This window comes from Crocodylus porosus, unplaced genomic scaffold (genome assembly GCF_001723895.1).
Source record: "Crocodylus porosus isolate Cpor-Errol unplaced genomic scaffold, CroPor_comp1, whole genome shotgun sequence".
Classification (NCBI taxonomy): Eukaryota; Metazoa; Chordata; order Crocodylia; family Crocodylidae; genus Crocodylus; species Crocodylus porosus.
In genome coordinates, this window is record NW_017728948.1 from 59,215,155 (window position 1) to 59,237,087 (window position 21,933).

The 21,933-nt window shown below is 40.3% G+C and overlaps 1 protein-coding gene across 1 annotated transcript; it reads right to left on the reverse strand.

Moving 5' to 3' along the window:
* Positions 1-443: 443 nt before the first annotated feature.
* On the reverse strand, positions 444-20,970 carry CNOT7 (CCR4-NOT transcription complex subunit 7). The gene is made up of 6 exons (XM_019553115.1): positions 20,739-20,970; positions 20,203-20,396; positions 18,453-18,614; positions 10,591-10,735; positions 4,956-5,066; positions 444-2,107 (listed from the first exon to the last, which is right to left on the reverse strand). Exons 1-6 carry the CDS (start codon positions 20,853-20,855, stop codon positions 1,979-1,981), a joined length of 858 nt encoding a protein of 285 aa, XP_019408660.1. The 5' UTR covers positions 20,856-20,970; the 3' UTR covers positions 444-1,978.
* Positions 20,971-21,933: the final 963 nt, after the last annotated feature.

Genomic DNA, 21,933 nt, shown 5'->3' on the forward strand with positions numbered 1-21,933 from the left:
TGGGTAGCCACTGAAACGCTCTTTCAGACATTAGAAACATGAATTGGCCTGCATAGCACAGTGAATCTCAGCCGGGGTGCCAAGGCACCCTGGGGTACCTTGAGATCCTTTCAGGAGTTCAGAAGGTTGTCACACAGTGTTAGCCCTGTTAAGTTTACAAATGATCCACAAAATAAACCTAAAGTTTTCAAATAGAAATCTGTAGTTGTGGTCTTTGAGTTCTTTGCAACAGAAAAAACTATTTGACCAAAGAAAAATAGAGCAAAGGGGGTGAAAATGAAGAGCTGGCATTTTCCAAGGGGTGCCTCAAGTTTATCCAGGGGGGCTGTGTGTCTAAAAAGATGATAACCACTGGCTTAGCACAACAGGAAGCAAGCAAGAATTGAATTAACTACAACATACATTCCGGTAAGAGTTTTACAATTAAACCACCAGTCTGTAGATATGTAAGAAAACATTTCCGAAGCCTTTATTTACAAAAGCTTTAAAAACAAATACCCTCTGTTATGCAAATAATTCTTTGTTTTAAAAAGGACCACCCAGTTACATTATTGTAACTCAATGAAAGAAGAATATGTTAAATTACAAGGTCAACAGATCAATTTGGCGAACATTTGGAGATTTGCTAATATTGATTTTAGTGTAGATAACACACACACGCACACACACACTACGGCGTGCATTCCATCATTTCAGGTTAGTATTTAGCTATTCAATAAGTCTTCCTGCACAACTGCTCAGTACACATGCTATGCATGGTTAAGAGAAAAGTATTTTACGGTCCTTTAAAACAATATATATAAAATATATTGCTAAGATATACTCAAAAATAAACTAGCATTACACTCCTCAGGTAACTTTATTATCTAAGTTATTTATATTTTGTTGTTTTACAACAAATCTGTACCATCGGTCTTTGTAGCAACTACAAAAGCACAATTTATCTTCCTTGTGATTTAATATTTCAATTCAGAATTGAGTTTTTCAAGGTCTTTGGGTTTTATCTTTTAACTAAATTGACTTGCAAAATTCTCAAATCAAGTACATAATAAATATGACTTTATAAAATAAAAATATATAAAGGTATACATTACTGGAATAAAAGCTAGGAAATGAATCCAGGAAGTGTGCCATTACAGAACTACTGCAGTTCCAATATCCTTAGAGACTTTCAGTGGCAAATACAAAATCAAATAATCACACAAGATTTTTCCCTGAAGGGTGTAAAGCTGGTTTTCAAACACTTTGCTGGTTTTCTATCCAATCACAGATCGGTTTTAAAGCAGCAGGCCAATTAGAAGCGGATGTGCGCAGGATGTACTTGGATGACTGAACACCAGTAACATAACAGCAGTTTAGTAAGATTTCAGTAGTTTGTTTTGCTTGAACAAAGGTTATGCAGTGAATGAGTGGTGTTCTGTGGCTTCAAAAACCAAAGATATACAGTGTGAACTTGGAAATTGTGGCAGACTATTGTTTTTCTAGCTGAGGGCAAAATCCCCAAAGCTTCAGATAAAACAGAGGATCTGAGTCAAAGTCACTCTCTAAAGTGCAAATTTGATGGTCCACAATCTTGAATAGCTAAAACTCCTGCATACTGGAAGGGACAGACACAAAATGGGGGAGTTAGTTAAATCAGTGCTTGTTAATTTGGGGAAAAAACAAAACTAAGACCAACTAGGTAAGTTTACCAGACAATTCATTATGATTTAGTTTTCCCCTTCTCTCTGCCACACTGAACCTATACATGCTTCTTTACAGATGGGCTACGATGGGTACAAAGCCAAGTTTAACCCAGAAAATTCTACATATCAAGATCAAAGTCTGTCATAGGAACAGTCAGATTTAGTATACAGAAAGGCAGAAAAGAAAGTGTGCTGAGAAAGGGGAAAAAGCCTTATTGTCCAAGAGAATCAACAAGAGATAAAACCTATATACAAGCATGTGGAGCTCAAAAAAGATGGTCTCCCATTTCATGTCATGACTGTTTGTTGGCTTCTTCTTCATATGCATTTCCCGTGCCGTTTTGTACATACGATGAACCAGAACCAAGGCCATACAAATGGCCACAATATTTGGCATCATCAATGTGATCTTCAAAGAACATCTAAAGAGAAGTCAAAAAAGAGAAATCAATATTGAAAAGTCTCTAATTTTTCATATAATCAAGCCTAAGTGAGAGACAAGCAATTAACGCAACAACATATAATCGTTTTCCTAGCCATCTAAAGGCAAATATATAGTATGCTTCCTTTTTATGAAAAAGATGAAGAGAAGTATAAGCGGGTCTCTCAACATACCTCTTCTGACAAAGCAGTGAACTGTGAACACTTGAAAATCCTGTTTTACCTCAAGAATTATAGCCCGCTTACTTTTGTTAGTTGCATTCACAAAAATGTCTTTGCACGTGCGTTTTACATGCCTTCTCCTCAGCAGTCTGCAGGACCTCTATCATAATGATCTAAGATCTACATGTTGCTCAGTATGGTGTCAGATACTGAGTGCATCTTGAAATACAGAGCAAGTATGATTAAAGAGGTTTTTTTATCCATCAGCCAAAGTTAAAACTAAGTCTACATTCAGTGCCATTACTCTTCTGTGGCTTGTCCTTGAAGCTAACTGTAGACTGTATTGCAGGTTTTGGGGAAGGCTGGAATATGCATTTCTTTGTCAGCTTATTTTGAAGCAATTTGATTGAAAGTGAGCTGCAAAGTTAAAATGAATATGGAATTAAGAAAATACGAACGTAGCACTTTTACAAGCATTAATTAACAAGGGACATATGACAGAAGCCAAAAAACCCCTATAGTATTTAAGCACACATTCTATTTCAGAAACTCCCCTTTTCTACACAAATCCCTGGGCACCTATCTAGGTTTCCCAAAGACATTCCCAGATGCACAGCTATGAGACATCACCGAAGTCTGAGAATCCAGTCAGAGACATCAGGGATATCACAGAATGAAGCATTGTAGAATGTCTTTACAGAGCAAATAGTGTCTCTCTCAAAGGGTTTAAGAACAGAAAAGGAGTAGTTAAAGAAGTATGACTGAACTATTTTTTCCACCTACTGGATACCCCCCGACCCCAACCCAAGTAACACAAATATGAACTTAAGGCAGCTCCAGTTTCCATCTTTAAAGCAAAGGACTAGCTGTGACAACTTCCAGACGGTACACGAGGTATAGACCATCAAATCCTATAAAAGAACAGACGTGTCTACAAGGATAGCCAAAAAACTGAGGACATAAGGAAAATATGGAATAAGTTTCAAGAGAACAGTGCGTAAAAGAAATCGACAACAGGCAACATGGAAAAGAATAGGAAGAGGATTGACACAGGCAGAAGAGTTAAAATGCACCGTCTGAAACCATCCACCCTTTCTCCCCACAAAAATGATTGGTTTAGAGCAGCATTTCCTATGTGCATGATATTGCTGTCCAGAAATTTATGGACAGTATCATTATCACTGCACAGTAGCAACTTTTATTTAAGGAAATCTCTATAGTTTTACCATCACAACACACAATGTTTTCCAGAGGTCTAAAACTCTGGTGAAGGACAAGTTATAATTTGCAATAAAAACAGAGGTTGCTAAAAGTGAGACCATGCTAAGAATTTTAATAGGTTTTCTCTTCTCCCTTCCCCCCAAAAGCCAGAACGAAGTATAATATTGCAGCTATGAGATATGGCTGTTATTCACTTTTCCCACTGTCTCTATACTGTTTAAGATTATACTCGAAATTTGAAGACATGAATTTAGCAACAAATGGGCAGACCTCGATAGGAAAGCTTGAATATACCAGCCTATACTCCGCTCAGATCTTATCATAAAAAGAATAGTCCTATCCCGCAATTCTAGTCTGGGCCCTGCAGGCCAAGCACAGCTTTGAGCCAAACCACATGGAGACAGTGTAGTGTGCAGTAAGGACTGGCTGATGTCACAGAATGTACTGCATCAGTTATGTCTCAGTATGGGAAAGGCCAACTCAATCCAAGTAATCTTCAAAAATCGGTTGGCTTGACCTGCTAATGATGAGGATTACCCTGTTTGAGAATTAAACAGGACCCAGATTTTCTGACACGAAGCCAGAGTTGAGATGCACTGACTCAAGAGAAGTTTCTTAAACTTCCATTTGAATACGTGTCCCCTTGTTAAAAAATGGAGCCTGTTTATGTGCAATTTCTCCCTGGTATTTGTGGAGCCAACCTGATGATTAAAAAAAAAGAAAAAAAGAAAACAAAACAAAGCAAAACAAAAAAGGCTTACCTGGTTCATATTTGGTAAGTTTGTAAGCTTAAGTTAACCCAGGTACTAGAGACAGACAGGTTTGTTTACCCAAGGAACCACACTAGAGCAAAGGACAAACAGAAATGGAAGGCACCATCTCAGACAGCAACTTAAATATTTAATGTATTTGCAGTTGGCACACTGATAAAACCATCCAGTGTAGATGGGCCCATTTTTACACGTGGCTTCTGTTAGGCATATTGTACACCACCTGGAAGATGGGTGAGCAGAAGCTCCAAAAGAGAAGCCAGGGACACCTGTCACAGTCAACCAGGAGACTTCTGGAGCAGGCTACAGTCAACAGTAGCTTGCTCAAACAGCTTGCACCCTCCCCACAGTAGCTGCCTTAAAGGTGAGAGGCCCACAAATGGCAGAAAGGAGCAATAGGACAGGAGGCAAATAAGTATGTAAAAGCAGAGAAGAGGACTGTGGTGGTGGAACATATTTAATGTTGTGGGGCAGGGGAAGAAGGTGAGCCCACTGACTTTGCTTGAGCAGGCACTGTTTTTAAAAAACATTTGTTTGCCCTCTGGAAAAACTGGTAGACATTCCATTGCCTGAAGAGGTGAAAGGTACTTGTGCATCCTACTAGTGCATAACAGCAACTTAGGGCAGACTATTTTTGTCCTAGCAAATTACAGCAGAAAACAATGTGTACGCTTACTTCTCTCATTTTGAAAAAGGCCATTCCTGTGAGTAAAGAATCAGATCCTGCCTGATGCTGTGGTCCTATCCTTTCCAGCTCTAGCTGCTCAGCAACTTCTTGCAGTCCACCCTGAAAAAGGAAACAGCATTACAAAAAGTCAGGTAATTTAACTGGTCAGACAATTTAACTTAGCAGCTATTTGTACGTTTAAAATCAAAGCAGCACAAAAAACAAACTCAGCCCATTGGCACAATAGTGCAAGCAACAGAACACTTTAAAGCACTAATGACTGGCTTAGAGAAGCGATAGACATCGTCACCCCAGCAACTCAGAATCAAAAAAAACTGGCATGGCAGTGTTACACTGACAACATCCAGAAAGACTAATGCAGCTGACAAACAGATTCATATATAAAAATGTTTAACTCCAAACTTTTCTTTTGGGTTAAAATTTAAAAGGTGAACAATAATACGTTAAAAACAAGCAATTTAAGAGTCCAAATCATTAAAAACATGTGAGCTTTAATGTGTCTGCAAATAATTGGCTTTCATCTAAAATACAGATTTTTCTTCACTTACCTGACAGACCCTAAGCTCAGGGTTCTGCACTCCCCTCACCACACTTCAAAAGTACCACAAGCATCTAAAGCAGTATCGAGTCCAGCAAAAAGGTATGGTTCAGGAATCAGAGCACCCTGAATCCAAGTGGCACAGTTGGAAAATGAAGGGGGAGGGGGAGCTAGTGTGCAATCTTCAACTTAAAACTTTTTATTAAATAGCCATAAGGGGAGTCAAAATAAGCTACCTTGTAAACAGGTTAAATAAATGTTAAAAGCTATACAAAGGCAGCTTTTGCATAAACAATTATTGCGGTAATTTACTAAACTTGTTATTTAAGATGGTTTTCAAGCCACATGTTGAAAGCTACTAGATGCAAAAAGGATATAATAGCCCACGTGCAGTAAGGATGCATTTTAAAACACTGACTATCCATGCAGCAGGTCGATACAGGGCTTAAACTGAACTGCTCCATGGACTCTTAAACTGTAGCACATGCATGCATCACTGGTAACCTGCAGAACACCCTTCAGTCTTCAAGCATATTTCTTCCTGTTAAGCATAACTCTATGGAGAACTCTTAGCTTCCAGCAGATTGTGACAACTAAACATACCCCTCATATCTTTGTCAGGTGTATTTTTGGTGGAAATTCAAATGAATTAAAACTTGCAGAGAATGCCAGAACAGATGAGGAAGCAAACCAGCACAAATTAAATAAATAAATAAATAAATAAACTGGAAAAAAGTCAGTACCAAAAGGCAGTACGACAAAATTTGGAACTCAAAAGCAAAACCTACATCTGGGGAAAGAAAACAAAGAGCAGACAAGTAAAAGGTGGGAATCTAACTGAGCAGCTACAACTACTGCCTTCAGCTGAGTATTTTCATCTTTACTTTGTTGTGTCCTAATATCACCTTTTCATACAATTAGGTTCTATAGCAAATGTGGAGAGGGTATGAACTTGGAAGGAGAGGCAAAAATCAGTAAGGATTGTATATTGAGAAACCAGCTACAGCATGAGAGAGGGACACTGAAAGATTAGTGACCTCTGGTTATAATTAACACTAAAACAGCTATTGACCAATTCAGCTTTTATTTAAAGTGTCACACAAGACAGTGGCTACTACAAGTGCAAGCGATGTTGTCACAAATCAATTCTGCTCTAGACAAATAAGTAGGTCCTTCCTCAAATAGATCTATTGGGGCAGACAATTACAGTGTAATGGATCCATATAACTATATAAGCATGTGCAATAAACTACCCTGAAGAGATATCAGCAACTCTGTATGACAAAATCAGTTACACATTTTTTTATTTTTTAAAGAAGTTACCTTCGGGACTGAAGCAAAGGCAGGCAGACTGTATTAAACCATCTCTCTCTCTGATGGCAACAAAATTACAACTAGGAAAAAGCCTTAAAGTGCTTTCCCCCCTGCCCTAGGCAGCAATTTTAAAAAATATCTGAAGGGGGGGGAGGAGAAGGGAGGAAGAGGGGAAAAACAAAAGGAGGGGCACAAGAAAAAAAGCCAAAAAGCCAAAAGTGACCATGAATCTATTTTACCTTCTTCAGCATGAGACTAAGTAGAAACAACATTATCTAGTTATCCATGGTAGTAATATGACAGATGAGGAACTATGTTTAGCTTGAGACTGTCAGTTTGATCTCTGTCACTATTTGTATGTGGTATGTCAATTCAGTGTTACTTAGCTTCTCCTCTTCAATAAGCAAATGCGAGCTAAGTGTAGGAAGAGAGAAACTGAAGAGATGTTCTCAGCTTTTCAAAGTGTATGAATTAGAACTACTACACAAACAAGCCTATTAGTACATAGATCCCCTTAAAACTCATGCCCTTTAAAACTAAAAAGGGCCAATTAAAGACAGCAGCACAAGGTTACTTCCCTCTTCATATACAGTTAACTACATGACTATCTACCAATTCTAACTGGGCTCAAAGGTCCATTAAAGAAACTTCCTTGAATGTATTCCATTTACAAAAGAAAGGGAGTAGTTACTGACTACAATGTCTGGAATACAGCGAAAGTGAAAATAATCGAGGAACTACTAGTGATAGCACCCTCTTTGATTGTGAATAGTGCCCAAGATTTATCAAGAAAGATCCTTAAAAGACACCCACCTATTTTTAAACTATTGATCAAAACTGTCCATCTCAAAATAACAACAGTTAAAAGCAAGAGAAAAAACTTTGCATATCCCCAGAGACTAATAATGGGATACAAGGTCTCTCTTTTTGGTCACTCTTTTGGACACCAGATCAAAATAAATAAATAAATTAGTAACCAGAGGTCCATATAAAGCATTTCACCCCAAAATACAAAAATTTCAACACAGTGCTACAAGTTGCCAGTCATGCCATGTTACTTGGCAAGTCTCACCCTTCTAGAAAATTCAGACATGGTCCAATATAGCTATGTTATCTGTACAGGTAGGTCTTCATTACCATAATGTCTCAGGGCCATTTCTCTGGTGTAAGCAAAAAAATTTAATTTACAGTGCACTAGCTAGTAACCGTGTGTGTGGTCAGCCTTATTGGACTGTAAGTGTCCATGGGAAGACACTTAGTACAGAGAAGCTAGCATACTGTAAATTCACACCCTAGCTTACTAATGACTGCAGGCAGAAACATCCTACGCAGCTCCGTCATTCATATATTGATCCTCAATACCATACAAGATGGGGAAATAATATTTGCCCCATATGTTTAAAGGTGTTTAGGTACTCCCCTATTCTAATCCCTTGAGAAGCTGGGATAACATAAAATTTACTTGAAGTCATACAGGACATCTCTTGGGGGACCCAAGTTTAATTCCTGGCTTAACAAGTCCTACTTTAAATTACTGGGTCTTCCTTCCCCTTTGGGGTAGGATTGGCTGTCTGGCTGCAACGACACTTCACACAGAAAGAAATATAGGATAGGGAGTAAGAATTAGTGCTGTTCTGTTCTTCTAATAGTGTTCCGACTAGCCTGCCAGGAGACAGCTCCATAAAATGGCTGCAGCCAGCACTCACACAATCTTATTCCTGTTCCCAAAGCAAACAAAAAAATAGTTTAAAAAGCATCAAGTTTATAAAGAATTGTGTCTAATAAAATGAACAAGAAGTAGTTGGTTCATGTCAGTAGACAACAACTGCAGAGACATTCAATTCACTGAAGTTTAATAAAGACTCGAGAAGAAAATGCACAGAAATTAGGCAACTGTGTATACAAAGTAATCAGTCTGACTTCTGAAAACTCAGACACTGACTGCTTCACTAGCTTCATTTCAAGCAGTTGTTCTCAGTTTGATACAAATCCACATGGCTGGCAGCATTTCATTGCTGTGGAAAGTAATGAGATTCTTTCAATAATGCCTGAAGGGACAGGGTACTCCAGATCTCGTCTCTTATCGTTACTGGTCCGGTCAAGGTACCCAGAATTTGATCGCAGGAGTCCAAACCCGACTTATTTTTCCAACTTTGAAAAGGGTTCTCCATTCTTAAAGACTGAAAACTCCACCATATTTTTACAAAATGCTACTATGATCTTCCCAAACAATGCACATCACATTCTTCAAATGCAAGTGTCATAAGGAACACACTCAACCGTGTAACAATTGACAAATCTTTTCCCCACCCCCCAAAATCCTTATTATCCTGAAATTTGTTACCCCAGCCCCCCCAAGTCCATAAAGTCAAGTATACAGGTAATGGCTGGCAAAAGAAAGAGCCAGTGTTAAAGCAGCACAAGTGCCTTTTCTGCTCATGATGACATTTTATTCATTTGTTTTTTCAAATACTTCTGCAGCTCTGTATCTACTTCATTTGTCCCTTGGCCCCAAGCGGGGGGAGGGAACAGGGGGAAAAACTGTAACAGTCTCTAATATTCTTCAATACCCAGCCATCTCCCAGATTGGTGTAGGTTCCTGTCAGAATGCAAACTCCTGACCAACATGAGGGCAGCTTGTTTGTAACTGAAAAGGGACTGGTTTTCCCCATTCTCAGTGTCAGACTGATTAGCAGAGATGGTGGAAATCGTGCTCTTTTCTTCCTAGTCATCACAAGGACAGTGGTTGAAAGTTACATGTCCTATTTAGATATTGACAAAAAAAAAAAAAAAAAAGTTTAGCTCCATCAGCATTGTGTAGACCATTGGCTCAGTATTTTGAAATAAAAAATGTGGCAAATTCTCCCTTATTCAGGATTTGGTTGTACTATTAGTCAGTCAAGTGTCCAGGTTTTCATTTGAGCTCTCATTCAGTCAGACCACGTTCCCATGTACTGCCTTCAGTGAGTCTGACAGCCTCACATCAGTTGCACACTTTTCATTTCATCACCAAATCAGGCACATGGGCTTCTTCAGCCAGAACAGCTGTAACAAACCAGTGGCATATTTTTACCTCGCTGTCTTTGCCTTCATGCATCCATTCCTATTTCATATTCATTCTCCCATCCAATAAAATCTTCTCCAAATCTTATGCCTAATAGAACAAGGAAATTAGTAGCCTAACTGGCTTGAAGAAATGAGTTTCTACACTTTATCTTTTCTAGAAGTCAAGAATTGCCCCTGAGCCTAGGCTGCTGCTAAGCTTCACCTACAGAACTACCTGATGCTCCCGACACATTCTTCCTTTTCATGAAGCACTTTTCCACTGCCATAGCCATCACTGCGCATCTTGCTTCTAGCCAAAACAACTGCAGCCCTATAGTAAACTAAGCAGTGAGGAATGATGCTAGAGCTTCTGAAGATGAAGTTCAGCTCTCACAGTCTGATAAATGAATAGTGAGGGATTACTTCCTAACAGTTCTACTGTGAACAGCACCGTTTATGGCACTGCCACTAACATGGGATTGGTTTGTTATTTTTAAATAGCAAGAAGCTACAAGTCTTGAAGTGGATGCTTCCACCTACCTCTTACATTCTAGCAGTAACTTTACCGCCAAATGATCAAAATTCAGTAAATCAGAACAATGGTTGGCAAGTAATACCATCAAGGCAGAGCTCACTGCAGGACAAGGTAGCAAAAAGTTTATTTTATTTTTGTAGAAAATTGCCCTCCTAGAACACTGGTTTTGAAGCACAAATCAAATGGTTTACCTTTAGATTTTTGCAGCTCTTCATGAGATATTTCACATCATAGATAACAGGGAAAAACAACCGGAGTATCTCAAAAAAGTCCAGCTCTTCTTCAGGTAAATTAGAGTTCGTGAGGATCTTGATTAGATAGCCGAAGTCATAACCACTGCAAATTAACCACATAAAAATAATTATCAGGTAGATGACTCTACAAAGACTCTCATCTCCAAAATAAAACTATTTAAGTTTTATATACGTATATAAATATATTAAAAATACATAAAAATAAAATAAGTGGTGTTCTGCAAATAAAGTTAAATATAACTACACAGAAGACAGATTGTTACAGTGCAGTTTCCAGAAGGCATATCTGCACATCATGAGACTACAAACACAGATGCATCCTACTGGCAGTCTTAGAAGCCAAATGATTGAATGAACCTTAACAACTTGACCCCTCTAGGTTTAGCGGTGACTACACTGCACTGCCCTATCCATCCCACGTAGCTGATGTTTCAGTTGCCAAGTCAGGACCTACTGCAAAGATACACAACTGATAACTGGATCTAGGTGAGGATGGTCCTGCTTTAAGCAGGGGGTTGGACTAGGTGACTTCCTGTGGTCCCGTCCAACCCTAATTTTCTATGGTTCTATAAATATATTGCTTTGGCTCCTTCCATAAGCCCTGAGGTTTCTGGATAGAAGAAAGTAGAGGTTGAAAGTGAAGGATTTCTTCCATTGTATATAGATTGTGTGCACTGGGGTAAATTTCATCTTCGTTAAGGCTGCATATGCCCTCTGTCACACCTCATACACAGCCAGATCAAGAAGGGTTGTGGCATAAGCACGCACTCCTTGCTTGCATAAAAGTTGTTAGACTGTTAGATAGACCTAAGCAGATAAGAGCACCTGCTCCTTCCACAGCACTTCCCAGTCTGGCCCCACACAGCATCCCTCAGGACCAGATACAGGACAAACAGAACTGCCCCATGTGCCTCCATTTTTTGGAGGAGCACAGGAGTGGACTGTGAATGGCTACAGCAAGAGTGGGTGCTCCTGCCTGCTTTAGGTTTAGCCTCCTACTGGAGGCAGGAGCATGCACTCATGTTTCAATCAGTTCTAGTCAACCAGTGGCATGAGGCACATGGGGTACTTTTATCTAGTGGCTGCAGCCTGACCCCAGTTGAGAGCCACTAAGGTAAGCAGAGGCAGCACAACAGCGGTTTTCAACCAGGGTGCTGCCAAATTCCAAAAAAAGATAGGAGGGGTGCCTTAAACCTAAAAAAAATAAGGAGTTAAAAGTACCAGAGTTATAGACCATAAGCTCTTCCATGCAGGGGCTCAGTGCATCTGTGCAGCACGCTGGGGTCCAAATCTTATCTGGTACATTTGGATGTTATTAACACAAAACAAAACACAAAGTATGTGGGACCATTCGTTTGGCTGATGTTACCCAACTACCTATTCCTCAGATCCTGGAGAGAGTTTCTGCATGCTGGGTGCACATACCCGTGTAAAAATCCCACTGACTGCAAAGGCAGAATCAGGTCCTGAGTATCCTGGATGCAGTTTATACCTACTGCAAATGGAATTGTATTTACATATAGATGATTTAGAACCATCATCTTTTTTAAATCAGTTTGACTATATTCATAGTCTTACCATCATACTACTTAAAGGAAGAAAAACTAGTGAATTCTAAGTAGATACCCAAGAATGGATCATTTCCTAAAGTCCACTCTCAGAGGCTACAGGAAAGGTACAGCTGCTTATGCTCCTCCCAAGGGGGTTTCCTGTATACTGTGGATTTCTAGTTAAAGGAGGCAGGCACAGCATCTAAGGTTCCCACTGCTGCAGATGTCCCTTTGAAGCTGCACTGGCAACACTCCAAATCTCCAGCAGCAGTCTGACGCCTTTGCTCCCTGGCTAGTAAATGTAGGAGCTTCAATTGAGACAAACAGGGTAAAACTATAGAGCAGTGAGCCCAATTACTTAACAGTTAAACTTGAGACCATGAAAGCAATTATTTTGCTCACACTTGCAAGAAAAAATTCAAAGAAAATCTAAAAGAGCACTAAGAACCAAAACCTGAGAAGACAGGATTAGAGAGACCTTGGCATTTATGGAGATCAGAGAGTTATCAGCCAGTCAGTCACTTCAGACTGGTTCACTCATGATTAAGGCCAAATCAAAACTTGTCCTTCTAATGCAGAGGAATAGTTATACTGTTTAATGTTTGTACTTTTGCTTTCCCACAAATTTCTTAACTTCCTGAGAAAGTCTTATACAATGACATTACCAAAAACATGCTGAATCTTCTATTTCAGTTTCTGAATGGAAGTAATACTGCAAGAACTGTTAAAAATGGTTTTGACTAGGATTTTAAATCAAGTTCACTACCAGAAGTTAAGTTTGTGGCAGGAGAGGAAATATTCATTTACATCTGTGGTTGTGTGGACATAAGGAAGCAGTTTTTTTCAGGGCCCTCATACAGAAAATAAATAAATAAAATCACAGCAAGAACCTTAACAGTGGAGTACTCAATGGCATGAATTATTTCTCTCCATTGCATGCAGACCTTTAACTCAAGATGCATGTATTTCTGGAAAATAAACCAAGACTCTGTTTGTTCAGCTCAACATAGAGGTCTCTCAAATATTCATACTGAACGTGTTTATACACATTTCCAGTGTACCACAACAATCAAAGATTATTTCACAACCCAGTGGATACAATTTCACACAAATATGCACATAATACATTCATATTTTATTTGTGTAGGTTACCAAACATCCACATTTATTCTCACAGGAGCAGCAGACCTTCCAAATTTGGATCAAAACCAATTTTGTAGCCTAAACTTAGAAATCCATACTCAAGAGAGGCCAGTGCTGAACAGAGAAGAAAGTGTAAAATGCCCCATTATGTAAAGGAAAGATTCTTTATAAAAGTGGCAGGCAGTCAGTTTTTGGTTTACATCCTAACGCACAGGAGCTTCCAATCCTTATATCTGTAACTTTGAATGGGTGCATTACATAAGATACAGAAAACCTGAAATAATATGCACTCATAATACCTCATATTTACAAAACTAAGCCAAAGACAATATGACTTTCAAAAAAAAGTTTGTGAAAAAGACAGAATTGCCATTTTTTCTCTCTTTTGGTCTTAAACTTTGGAAAAAAGTTTAAATAGCCAATGAACTAGGTAAGTACTCTTCTCAAGCTACCAATTAAGTCTATAGACCTAGAAAGCTTAAATTGCTTTTATAAACGATATACTCTATCTTCAACTAAAAAATTAACTAACTGCTTAAAGCGTAAGAGATCTTCCAAAAAAACAGTATATCTGAGCACCTCAAGCTGCAGTATAAAAGATATACTGGCTGTATATAAGAGCTGAAAATAATGGGCCTCTGAAATAACTACTGTTTGCAAAAGCAATTAGTGACATGCAAGTAAAACATGCACCCATATCTGGAAATTGCCTGTGGTCAAGAAAGATGATAAATTGCAGTTGTCCAGTGCAACAGAGAACTGCTACCTATCTGGTGTTGATTTCTCAGAGGAATCTCTGGAAAAAAAAAATCAATTTGCATGCAATGAATATCATTAAATCAAAAGTCAAATATGGATCAAGATTTTTACATAATAGCTGATTTTCAGAGGTACTGAGTATTTCTCAATAAAATCAGACAGGTTTATAAAAAAATATATTAATAGGACATTAAGGCAGAACAAGATAACGAAGTTGGAATAAAACCCACATCAGAATTACTGTTAAGAACATTCCCTTCCACTGAAGTTAGTAATTACTGAATCAAGTGAAAGCCTAGGTACAGATTCTAGGCATGCAACATTTATTATATGGTTGGGAATTAAAAACCTAAGCACATTTACAGCCACTATTTATATTAGAAAAGATTTTAGAGTTCTTGAAAAAGAACCACTCTTGTGGAACATACAAATAAACAATTTCCAATGTTATTTATGCTTTTTTAACTTGTTACTTAATAAAAGCTTGATTACGAATGAAATTACCCAATATAAAGAGGAGCAAGAAAAGATTTCTTAAAATGTACCCTGCACCATCTAGCTCACCAAGTTAGTTTTGTGTGTTCAAGTATGAAGGTCTTCAGCTAAAGAGTATTCCACCCCATGCAACTGAGGTTGTCTGCAAATCAAAGGACTAAAGGCAAAGCCTCCAAGAAATCACTGGACTTCAAAAAGCCACTGAATGTCCACAGCAATGTGAGCCCTAGTGTACTTAATGACCTGAATAACTAAAGACCCAACCAGCAGGCCTTGTTTATACCAGAAAGGAATTGCTGGCATAGTTATCCCAAGTCTACAGTAGAATACACTAGGATATAACAGTATTTAAAAGTGCCCACACATAAGTGATATGCACCTATGTGGAAAAGCTTTATTCAGTAAGACTAGTTCCAACAAGCTAGTTGCAATGACATATCTGCACTAAAAGGCTTCTGTCAGCACACCTATATCTTCAAGAATCATCTTTCACATCCCTAATCAAAACACAGCACAGCTGTATTACAAGAAACTACCTAGGGTAAGACATGGCACATACAGGGGAAAAAAGTCTTTCCGGGTAGGTTATACTGGCTTCCCAAATTAAAACAAGCTCTACTGGCAAACAAGACTTTTTTTCTGGCTACCTCTGCACTCTGGCTTGTACTGGAATCTCACTCTCAGGAAGGGGTGCGATTTTGCTCTCAAACGGGTGGGAACGTCCTTAAGTTTAGCAAACTTAAGTATGTCAGGAACAGTTAAAACACAGTTGACCCTGAACTTGTTCCATCACCCATCCAGGATCTTATCCCCCTTTCAGGGGCACTTGAAACAAATTCTTCCCATTCACACTAGGAATTTGTAGAAAGTAGTGAACAAGTTAAACAACTGCATTACAGACATACAGCTGCATTACAACCAGGTCTGCTAGTTGGTTACTTGTAGTTTGAAATACTTAAAGTTATTGCCAGGGAAACAACGTTTCTTCTGGTAAATAAACTGTTCAGCTATTTCAAAGCCGTGTTGATCAGAGTCCAACTCAAGGGAGATTTCTTCTCTCACTACTAACAGCTCTTTTATCTCGATTAAATCTTGTTATAAAGCCAAATGAGTTGATATGTACAAAACACAGGAATTGCAAAAAACTAATGCTAACAACATTATGCCTTCTACATACGCTTCAGCATGGATGTAAACAAGTAACTTACTCTTTTAAATTCAAAACTTGAAATCATCAGTATTGGCTTCACAGACACTTTTTTGTATGCATATTTAAAATAATGCTACATTTTTGCTTTTGTTAGTGCTGAACTTATTTCTCAGTACTCTGGAAGGGAGGGGGAATGGGATAACACATAAATATCAGTTTCTTTGGGTCTCAGTTAAAAATGAAGCATCAGTACTTAAGGACAAACAAAAATTCACTCAAAAAAAAAAAATCAGTAATAAGCTACACGTTAATCACAAATACATCATGATAAACAAAAATAGCTGAGAATAGTTTAATCTATTTATAGTCCCAAAATAGCTGTCACTTTTTTTTAGGAAGCTTTTGTTTCATTGCCTAGTACCCAATAATTAAAGTGTCAAAATGAGGGCATTACTTAGCAATAGATCTTAAAATCCACTGTTGGCTGCACAAGTGTAAAACTATCTTCAGTATCTAACTGACTACACAACAACTCCATTACATATAGGCAACATTTAACTCCCACTAACAACAAAACCATGTCTTATGTTTGTGTTAGAGGCTCTGTTGTTTTTGTATAGCAAAATGGATTCATATAATGGAATAGGAGAAACATTAGCAGTCAGTTTGTACAACAGCTAAAAGGCTACATTAAGCTTTTTATTTTGAATGGAATTCTTTGCAGAGTGCATTTACCTACTGGTAACTGGAGTAAATATTCCTTGTGGACTGAAGCACAGGGCAAAGAGATCACAAATCTCAGGCAAAAAAGGAAATATTGGTAAAAAGCTGAAGAAAACAGTAGTGCACTGCAACTTATTAAAAGACCAAGATAAATATGTGAATGTGAAATTAATTTAATCATACAAAATAAGACTAGTTTCTATAAAAGATTTCACTAAGCACTCCTATATTTAGTTTATAAAAAGGGGGGCCCAAAATAGGAAAGCAGTTTACAGTTACTTTTTTTCACTACTTGCACATATGTGGTACATAAAGAGGCAGTGCCATCTGCTGGTTCATAAGTCTGAAGACTTTAAGTTGTGCACTGCACTTTGAGCATCTAAAAAGGAAAAGCAATATTTCTGTGAATCTATAATACAATTCTGTATGTATTAGAATGGCAAAATGTTTGATCAGTTAATATGCTCATAACAAGTAATAGTCAATTATTAAGTGCTCAGCTGAATCTTAAAAATATCCATTTACTTTGATTTGTCATGTAGTTTCAGACTACAAGTTTCCCTCGCTTTATGCGAGTTCTGTATATACGAATTTGCTGTTATGCAATAACATCTTTTATACCCCAGATTTGTTATATGAGAGGTAAATTCACTCTTATGCAAAAATCGGCATAGGCACTCTCTCCCTCCCCCAAGCAGGTAAGTCTGTGGGAAGGGAAAGGGCTGTGGGACTGGGGCCCCACTCATCCCAGCCCCTCCTGCAGCTGCTCTGGGAGAAGCAGATGCCAGTTGCCTGCAGCCACTGGGCTGCACCGTGCCCCAACCCCCCCAAGCTCTGCTCGTCTCCACTCACCCCAGTCCCTGAGCTGTGCCGTGCCATGGTGCAGACAGTTGGCATCAGCTGTTCCCAGGGCCGCTGCAGCACAGGCTAGGGTGAGTGGGGACAAGCAGAAGACCAGGGGGCAGAGCGCAGCTTTGTCCCTCCTCACCCCAGCCCCTGCTGCAGCGGTCCCAGGAACAGCCAATGCCAGCTTCCTACAGTTGCTGGGCTGCACCATACCCTGAACCCCACCAGGGCTCTGCTTGCACTCACCCCAGTCCCTGGTGCAGTGGCCCTGGGAGCAGCCAACAGCACCTGCCTGTACCACGGCACAGCACAGCCCAGGGCCTGGGGCGAGTGGGAACAAGCAGAACCCCAGGGGGTTCAGGACACGGTGCAGCCCAGCGGCTGCAGTCAGCTGGCATCAACCATTCCTGGGGCCACTGCAGCAGGGGCTGGGGTGGAGTGCAGACAAGCCGTGCCACGTCCCGTGTCCCCCAGGGCTCCCACTCACCCAAGTCCCTGCTGCAGCAGCCCTGAGAACAGCTGACGCCAGTTGCGGAGGAAACTGTCAGTGGGCGTGGGGGCGGGAAGCGTGGCTTTTGCTGCTATGAACACCCCAGGGGGGCTGCAGGCTGGGATGCTGCGCTGGGCTCTTCTTGGGGGGGCACACATGGGCAGGACAAGAAGGCTGCCGCTGCAGGCTGAGGGTGGCACTAAGCTCTTTCCGGTGCTCTGGGCAGGTGGCAGCCTGCTCATCCCACACACAGATCCAGGGGCACACATGCCCCAGGAAGAGCCTGGCGCAGCCCCCCAGCTTGCAGCCCTCCCGGGGTGTGTAGCAGCAAAAGCTGCACCCCCCGCCATGACGGTTCCCCCAACTTTGCTCCCCACTGCAGCCCCGGAAGCGGTTAACGCCACCTGCTGCAGCCATTTGGCTGCTGTGCCCCTCCCCCTGCCCCTTTTCCTAGTAACAGATTTGGAAGCTTGAACTTGAATAGCAACATTCAAACAAACCTTTGCAAGTCAATTTACTGTACTTGGAAGTAATCCAGCATTAGCTGTACTGTTGAAATCCCAAAGCTAGTTGTTTTTACTTCTGACATTTGAAGGCACTGATAAACAGCCAATTCAAATATTATTTTGTATTCAGTATTTACCTATGAAATGAAAGCCACTTGACTCCTTCACAGAGCACGACTCCCGATGTCATAAGAAGTTCTGCAAAATACTGAGTCTCAATTCCTTCTTCCTCATGCTTTTTAAACTGGATACCAGATGTTGTTAATAGTTCTATAGAGTCCTGGGCATACATGTCTTCCCTAAAAGGGAAAAAAATATGAAGTCACAAACATTTAAATTCACACAGAAATACCCTGGGTGTTATGTTTAAGTAAAATCACAAAGAATATCATCATTCTCTTTGAATCCCACCAGACACCCAAGTCTTCCATCTCTATCATGCAAAATATCAAATATGTCTTCATTTCCTTGGTCCTTCCCCATCTTATCCATCATCCTTCATTTCATGTCAAAATACAGGCTTTCATCTCTAACCTGTCAATGGGCCTGCCTGCACCCCCTACTTGGTAAATTCTTCTAGACTTTTACCTATGCTCCCTTTCCTAATAAACAGCTGTAAAGCTACTTCACTGTCCTCCTTCAAAACCTTCCTTAAAAAAGTCTCCATCACTGAGATGTCTAAGGCAGGGGGGCTTGCTTAGATGATCTTGAGGTCCCATGATTCTATGAAAAGAGATAATCTTGGTCAAGTTTTTGTAGATAAGCTGCTGATGGACAGAAAGAAACACCTATGATGCTGACCAAAACCAGATCATTATCTCCATCTGGCACCCTTGCATTTTAAGTTTTTAAACCACCTAGCAAAAATTTGTTTTGTAAATTAGTCTCTTTTCATTATTGTGATTGATGCAATTCAATAGATCCAAAAAATGTCATATTTGTTAGTTAGTGTAGGTTATGCAGATCATCGTAAGAAGAGATAATACTATTGCCAGTATTCCACATGCTAAATAATCATTGCTAGACCATGCCATTATTGAGCTAGAAAAAGTATAGCGTTAGACCAAGTACTACACTACAAACCAAAAGACCCCACAGCAACCAAAGACAGAGGAAAAATGTTTTTGAGACCTTAATTAAATTTGATGTAGTGAAGTTGATCAGATTTCCTATTTGGATAACTAGCCATATCTGGTCTCAAAAAAGCCAATACAGCTTTGTTCCAATTATTACTAGCTTGCCTTTCAAAGCTGTGAACACCCTCAGGGGAGCCATGAGGGTGGGGAGATGTATGCTCCCTGGATCTGTGCATGGGATAAGGGTGGGCTGCCGTGGCAGCATGGATCAGAGGGCAGTGCCAGCCTCATCCCGAGGGTGAGGGGAGGGGGGCTCTCTTGTAGCGCCCCCCACCACCCCAACACTGCTGCCAACCCCCCTACCAGGAAGAGCTGAGCACCACCCCCAGCCCCCACCTGCAACAGCAGCCCACCCTTACCCCGCATACAGATCAGGGGGTACATGACACCCCCTCCCATGACTCCCCTGGTGCTATGTGTAGCAGCAGGATCTGTGCCCCCAGACAAGCCACTTGTGGCTCCATCCCAAGCCCCCTGTCTAGGGCAGCACCTGCCCCTGCCACAGCCTCACTCCCTCACCACACTGGTCTCAATCTGCTCCCCCCCATGCCTCTTCCCCACCCCAGCACTTACAAGCTGGACGCTGCTCTCCAAGCTGCCAGGCTGCATAATCAACAATCAGATCAGTATCAGCCAATATTGCGTGTTAATAACTGGCCACTGGTATCAGCCCTAAAAATCTTTAATCGGTGCACCCCTCATAAAAACAAACACACACACAAACAAACACACAATGAGATTCGTCACTTACGTTAAATTAAATTTAAAATTAAACTGCCACGTAGAAGTTCCTGGAGGGTATTCGCCTTGCTCATTCATAAATGTCAGCCCTAGCTGAATTATCTTTAGCAAGTCTACATTACAGCGTAGTAGCTGGTACTGATAGTCAGCATTGCTTCGGAATTCTCCAATAGGCCTTGCAACTACTCCTGGAAATTCTGTGTCCTATCAAAAAATAAAAGTAGTAGCTTCAATGAAGGGAGGGGAGGGGAGGAAAGGAATGTATTTACATGTCACTCATTCAACAAGCATTTAAACATTTTTTTTCAAGCACAGTGTTATCGGCACTCACGCTAAAATGATGGTACCATCTTTAGTACACACTAGTAAACATTAATATTGCCACAAAGGATTACCTGCACTAATAATTCAGCATTTTTTCAGTCAAAATTCATTACCTTTAATGGGAAAGATCCAACCTCAAAAATGCTGTCATTTCAGTATTTGCAATATTCTCGCAAAGACAAAATATGATCCAATGCTATGCTAAATCAGTCACAGACATACCATGGCAACATAGTTATACTTCCGTATAACTTGACGAATTTTTTTCATTTCTTCATCCAGGTTACAAGCCCAAACTTCACAGATTCTTTGGCTATGATCTACTGTAGCTGCTGGCATAGTGGGGGGGTTTAGATATCATGCATCAAAAAAGTTATACTTGACTGACGATCAGGTTCATAAAAAAAAGGATTTAGGGTTTCCTTTTCAACCTAAAAGGCAACAAGATTTTTAAAAAAGTTAAATGTTTATGTCCAATTATCTGACAAGAGCCATTTCCTTAATAAGCAACAAGACTGATCTCTTGCCTGAGACATGCTAAACTAAGTAAACCTCCTAGTCACTAAAAGCACGTGGACATAGTTGTACAAACTAACGCTATCTTCAAAAACAGTACGTTCTCACTTCCACATAACCAAGCACATTGGGTGTGCAGATTGGGTCTAGCATCTCAGTGAAGAATGTACCATGGAGATTCACTGAAAGCTGCAGAAGACCCACACTCACCACTGCAATTTCTTCTTGTAGGAGAAGAGCATGGGCTGGGATCACAGGACAGTTTGCAGCATGAAATAAAGCAAGATTAGCCTGAAGGATAGACTTAGATGGGGAAATAGCATAGAACAGAATAACTCCCACATTAACAGTCTTATGCTGTATTAAGAGCATCTTTGGTCCACTCTGGGAGTAGATCAACTGGAGGCTAAAAACTGGCTTACCCTTGGACAACGAATTTTATCCTGAGATCCTAGACACACATACTCATTGTGCCACTTTGGTTAGAAGCTTTAATCCAGGGCTGACTGGGAGGAGGGCTTTGACTCGCATCAAAACAGTAGTCAGGACAAGTGTGGGGCAAAGCAGCTTGAATGGTGATTTCCTTGGAATCGGTCTGGACTGTTCCAGGGCAAAGCATCAATTCAGATGCTTTGCACACACTTCACAGAGTCATAAAAAACCGGAGAAAGACAGGGAAGACGGGCTGGGAGGGACAGACCACCAGATGCCATGCAGCCCAAGCCCTTGCCTTGCTATGCAGAGCGTCCCATGCACATCCACAACCTGAACTCAGTGCAAAGCTGCCATGGCAAAGCGGGACAAGGAGCACATCCGTCTATAAGATCCCAAGATAGAATTTTTTCTCCCAGCGTAAACCATTGTTTGCTTTTAGCGTTTAAGTACCTGCGACGCAGCCCAA

Coding starts and splice junctions, on each gene's coding strand:
- CNOT7 (XM_019553115.1), bottom strand. CDS start 20,855: ATGCCAGCAGCTACAGTAGATCATAGCCAAAGAATCTGTGAAGTTTGG. Junction 10,736..18,452: donor AAGTGGCTTTCATTTCATAG/GTAAATACTGAA, acceptor GTTAATTTGCAG/TGGTTATGACTTCGGCTATC. Junction 2,108..4,955: donor CCTTTTTCAAAATGAGAGAA/GTAAGCGTACAC, acceptor ACTTCTCTTTAG/ATGTTCTTTGAAGATCACAT.